Genomic DNA, 6,000 nt, shown 5'->3' on the forward strand with positions numbered 1-6,000 from the left:
TATGTTTACATAGATACTGAAATAAGGATTGTATTTTAGATTATGTGTAGTTGCTGGCATTGAACTGTGTGTTGGATGCACATGAATTGAAGTAATGGGCAAACATAGCTGATGCGGATCCACAGAGCCAGCATATTAAGATGTTTATAATTAGAGGCAATTTGTTTAAATAACTAGGTATGGATACTGATGTGCAAGAGAGGTGGAAAGGCTGTTTCCTTAAGCTTCCTTATGTTTTGGAGTGCGAGAGGGAGTCATATCACACATATGGAGAAAACCCATGTAACCCAGAGAGAACATGCAAACCCCACACACACAGGATGGCAGGAATTGAACCTAGGACCCCAGTGCTGCAAGATAGCAATGCTAACCACTTCGCCACCATTATAAATGGATGGATATCTTAGTTATCTTTCTAGTTCACAGGTTTGCATGCATAATTTAATTTTGAAAGCCACTGAGACATCAGGCACTACTGTTGTATTTATGAAAAAGAAACAAAACAAAAAGCATACTAACAACTGTGCCATCCTACTCCTTAGTTAATACATTTTATTATTCATAAACAGTTAACATTGTTAGCAAAATATTTTGAATTATATTTAACCCTATTTTTTCTTTAGTTTCGTATTTAACTTATTATATGATAGTCAGATTTAATGTATATTTGAACAATGAAAATATATTTTTACAAGATGCGGGGGAAAGTGCAATAACTTATTACAGTGCTAAATTTAATATTATTGATTGCTAATAGTTTATGCTAACACCTAACTTTCTTAATTAGATGTATTTAAAACAGTGAACTAAGTGTAACATACCATTCAGATATACAATCGAGAATAGTTTTGTGGTGTTTGTATGGATGAAACGTTTCTAAAATGTGTAACAAAATTAAAGACGATTAAAATCTGTAATCTTTCCACTTGTAATGTCATTAGACAGAACAACAAGTTTCTGCTTTGTCTAAGGATGGTATCAAAAAATAGTCTAAGTGGTGAGAAAGTTGTGCTTAATGATAATTAAGGGACTTAAAAGTAAAAAGAGATGGTTCATATTGCTTGATTATTTTAAAAACTAAGTTATAAGTGCAGACGCGATTGGTGCCATAAGCGCTCCAGGCAGTAGAACGTTCGTTCTGTACTGCTGAGCTCCGCGCCTCCTCCCTCTCTCGGTGCCGCGCCCCTCTCTGACGGAGCGCAGTGGGCGGTACGCTGTTTTCAGAGCCTCTGATTGGGAAAAAAAGACCTGCTGATCAGTTTCACACACCAGGAAGAGAAAAGAATGGGATTTTTTCTCTTCGAAACGTGTGTTGTCTTTATGAAATTCGTGTATTTTAAACATTTAATTAAGAAGTAAAAACCTTACAGCGTACACAAAGATTCTGAGCTGATCACGAGGAAGAAAAATCACCCATTTTTCGCGCATAAAAAGTGGTTTTTAACTCTCGAAACCCGTTTTTATAGGTTTTAAAGTCGTGCGATGTCTAAGTTAAGCAGGAACACATCATTATATCTCATTTTTTATTTCTTTTTAAAAAAAATAAAAATCGTTTGCCCAGCCTAATAATATATCGCCTACACTGAAACACAGAGGTACATTTTGCACCTTGACGGCCTCTCTTCTCTCAATTCTTTTCATATTTTCCCGACACTAAATCGGGTATGTCTCCTTGATGTATCGTGAACGATGTTCCACGAACATCAACAGAAGAGAATCAGAAACGCAAACGGTTTTGGTAGTTTATCACTGAACTTTTCGCACCTGAATTCCTGCTCTCGGAAAGCCTTCGTGAGATTTTGCAATATTTCCAAATGGCCACGGCTAGAACACTCTTCAATCAGTTTACTCAAGCTCACGTCCAAATCCAACATGATCGCACTGGGCGCCGCCATGTTTTCTCTTTTTTTCTGTTTACACCACCAGCTTCCGCTTTTATTGGACTCACATTGGTCAAAATCAGTGTGGGCGGAACTTCTATTGAAAGCTCTGGTACGGTAGTTTGAGAGGTGTTCTTTAGAACAGTTTTGTTTAACTGCCCTCCGTGTTAGTATTATTAATATAAATCACTTATGCATTCATTTGTGACATTATAGTCATCCATGTTAAGATGCATTTGTGTTACAATCCGCAAGACAACCTTCTTAAGGCCGCTGCCAAAATGAATAAATACACAAAGTGAAGAGTGGTCAGAAAAAAAAAATATTTGATTTGTGAATGACAGTTTGTATAGCAAAAGATGTTATTTTTTTCAGCGTCGATAATCTAAGCCCCTTTATTGTAAGGAATTGATTAAGAGTGGAAAAGATTGGAGGAGGAGTCAATGGCTGATATCCTCAAGCTGAAAAGACGAAAAGTATACTTTTAAACGGTTCGTTTTTTCAACTTTTTTTAAACATTGTTATGAGGTCCCCCACATTTTTCATTCGAAACAGCATTAGTCAGATTCCACTTCTAGATCTTAAGATTCATCCCTGTACAGTAACTACTATTGATCCTCAAGACCTGCTGTATCTGTCCAGAATCTACAGTAGATGGGTCATTAAAAAAAGAAACAATCAAAAGTTTCGAGTGTTCAGTATATGATGCAGTCCCCCAGATTCAGATATCGATTACTATGCAGTCTCTTGTATTGAAATCAGGAAGGTGTGTAAAAAAAAGGTATCATGCATCAATCCATTTTCTAAACACTTTATCCAGTATAGGGCCGTAGGGGAACCAGAGCCTATCCCAGCAAGCAATGGGTGAAGGGCAGGATACACTGTTGATGGGACTCTAGTCCATTGCAGAGCACACACAGACACAGACAGACACACACACACACACACACTCACACCAGGGTCAGTTTCTCTAGAATTACCTGGCACCCAAAAGAAACCCTCACAAACACATAGAAAACACACAAACCCAGTGCTGCAAGGCAACAATGCTGTCCATTGTACCACTGTGCCTCCCGACAGGACATGGATTGGGATAAACCCCTCACAGGTGTCAGAAGCTGAGAACGAAATTGTACACACGGCTGACGTCATCCTTCGTCCTCAGCCTTTCTCATCTAAAATGTAGATTTAAAATGACATAAAATGGAAGAACACTGCCCATAAAAAGAAAACAAAGCCTAAACCTATGCAGTAAACTGTAATATTCAAAGGAAAAGGAACATGGGTTTAGGACATTATTCCCAATAATAGATGCTTTTATGTGAACGGAAGATGAGTTGAAAACAAGAGAAGACCATTCAGTCAGTCTAGCCCATTTCACTAGGAATGACAACGCCAAAGATCAAAGCATGATGACACTATTATGGAGCGGATATTTGGCTTAACCGGCTTGGCTGAGGGCCGACCTCGGCCAGGACCCCCACGCAGGGTGACCGAGGGGTCGCTGCAGAGGTGGAGCTGGGGTGGAGGAGGGATGAAAAAGTAGCACGCGAGGGAGAGAGATATCGCGTTGGTATTTATAGTGTTTGGTGGAGGAAGGATGAAGGGAGTGATTGCTAATTACTACTGACAGCTGGGAACGATTGAGCGTGGTTGTTGTGATCCCTCCCAAACTTTCGTTATATAAACTCCATTTAGTAATTAGTTTAAATTTTCATAAAGGTGTCATACTGTGTTTCGTAAAAGATTCATTCTCAAACTGAAGGCCGTGGGCATCCAAGGCGAAGTACAGAACTGTATGTATCACATGCTTGCAACAGTAAGGTCTCATTGCAAATAGTGTTTCTATTAGCAATTTTAGTGACCTCATGGCAAAAACAACATTGCTGCTCTGGAATTAATGCAAGGGGAAGTCACTAGGGCAAAAAGTCACCATGCTGTAATTTTTAAAAGAAGTGATGTTTAGTCTTAAATCGAGAAGACAACACGTACTGTAGATATGAGCCGGGATTCTGACTGCTGAGATTGCTCATTCTTACCATTTTGCTTTTTAATATCTTTTTTCCTCCAAAAACAAGCTAAAAGGGTATTGTATAGGTAGCATCTGTGCATCTCTCAGAGGTACAAACATTTCAAAACCTTGGACAAAGTTGTGAATTTAAGGGGGATGCTATTTAGTGTAAGGGAGGGAAAAATCTGAAACAATTCAAGAAGAAGGCAATTGCTGAATGCAGTTCATGACAGTTCTTGAAAGTATGTACTGAAACATGTATTTGGCTGAATTTTTTTTTTGCCTGGAAAATTCCCCCAAAACGCTAAAGTACTGTCAATTTAAACAACCTCTGAATGAACTGAATGGAAAATAAAATGTGAAATGCTTTTATCAAGGGAAGAGAACTGTTTTTATTCACTTTCTAGCTTCTGTTCTCGAAAGTCCAACCTCAGAGGTTTTATCACATAAAAGGCAAATGTCTTCAGACCGTTTTTAATCTTGGTATTTGCCTCAGTGGGCTAAGTGACCTCCTGGCAGGTAATCAGTCAACAACACCCTCAGTAATAGTAGTTCTAGCTGCTATTAGAACTCAGTCGACTGCAGATGGATGACTTCCCAGATGGTGAAAAAAAAAATGACTGGTAAATAATAGTCGAGGGCTGTATCTGACATCTTTTAAATTGATTAGTGTATTTCTCTCTTGACTATTGTGCTTACTGCTGAGGTAAAGCTTTTTTTAAAGCCCTCCAAAACGTTTATTGAATCAGACAAATATTTCTGTTTCTAGGAGTAGGTGGTGTTACTCTCCATGAGGAATTCGTCCACCAACTCCAGTTAGATTAAATATATTCAGATTATATATTGTTGCATCCTATGTATCCATGAGTGGGTTAGAAAATCTATAACATGTGCAGTTCACATCTTATTGCACTACTGAAGACCTCATTCAAAACGTGTGAGAATGGTTGATATAATTTGAGGTTTTGCCTAGCTGCAAGAGAACATAGATGATCAAAGGGGGATTTCCTGGTGATTTACTCTGGTTAACTAAGTTTGTGGTAAATAATTAGAACCTTCATTAAAAAAAACATAGCATAAATACAGGGAACACAGGAGAAAAGAGGGAAAGCAGGGATGGGAGAAGTCAGAGACAGGAGAAAAACAATGGCTTCAAACTCCTCTTCCCCAAACCTTGTGCTATGTGAAAGACCCCTGAAAGATCAGATTGCGGACCTTATTTTAGAGACCTCGGGGTCCTATTAATTTGAGGAAATTCGGATTTCCTTTATTGTGAAATGTTAAAGATGTTGTCTGCTACTTGGTGATCTACTTTGAGAATAGGGAGAATGATTCCTATTCACTTTTGGGCTGTAGGAAGGGAAATTTAGTCCCAAGTCAGATTCTTTTATTTAGGATCCAGGGTTTGTTCTTTTAGTCTGTGTAGGCCTTGTACAGAAGAGTGTTTGAGGTTTCAGGGCTAGCTAGCATTCTGGGTTTCTGGGACAGCAGGATATAGGTCTCTGAGATGCATGGTTTTGTTCTGATGTTTCATACACTAACTGGTTAATGTCATGCAATGTGTCTTATGTAGTATTTTTTTATTGTTAATAAATGTTTTCTGCCCATGTTCTGACTGTAAATGTGTTACTTTTCTAAAGAGCTCACATGCCAGACATTACATGCCTCAAATTATTATCTACTGCTCAGGTACATTTACATTTGATGTAACCTTTCTCCCCTACTTTTACAACCCTACATACCAAAAATGCCAATGAATGACTATGGCATACAAGCACGTTGTCAGGGAACCTATCGGTAGAATAGGAGGATCCTTGTGCGTGACCGTGAATCCCACAGAACGCAGAGTAGCAAAGGGACAATCCAAAAGACAAGATCCAGAGGCTTGGTCGAAAAGGGAGGCAAAGGGTCCGGTAACGAGAGATATCCAAAAAACAATCCAAAAGACGAGATCCAAAAGGCGAGGTCAAAAGGCAGGAGCAAAGAGTTAGTAACGGGAGATCCGTCAGAAGGCTTGGAAATGCACACAGGAGAATACTACAAGAGGCTTCTCAATAGTGAGCAAGGGTTGGAGTGAGAGGGAACCTTAAATACTGAAAGGAAAGGGAT

General features: G+C 38.9%; 1 protein-coding gene across 2 annotated transcripts in view; it reads right to left on the bottom strand.

Moving 5' to 3' along the window:
- Positions 1–1,918, bottom strand: part of atxn10 (ataxin 10) — a 98,866-nt gene extending 96,948 nt beyond the window's left edge. For both annotated transcript variants that reach the window (XR_016091505.1, XM_088924273.1), the window contains exon 1: positions 1,765–1,918. Coding sequence is in view for 1 of the 2 variants with exons in the window: in XM_088924273.1 (XP_088780399.1) it covers positions 1,765–1,895 (131 nt within the window). In the remaining variant the exon portion in view is untranslated. The remainder of the gene's footprint in view (positions 1–1,764) is intronic.
- Positions 1,919–6,000: the final 4,082 nt, after the last annotated feature.

The sequence above is a fragment of the Atractosteus spatula genome, chromosome 8 (assembly GCF_055471065.1).
Source record: "Atractosteus spatula isolate fAtrSpa1 chromosome 8, fAtrSpa1.hap1, whole genome shotgun sequence".
NCBI lineage: Eukaryota > Metazoa > Chordata > Actinopteri > Semionotiformes > Lepisosteidae > Atractosteus > Atractosteus spatula.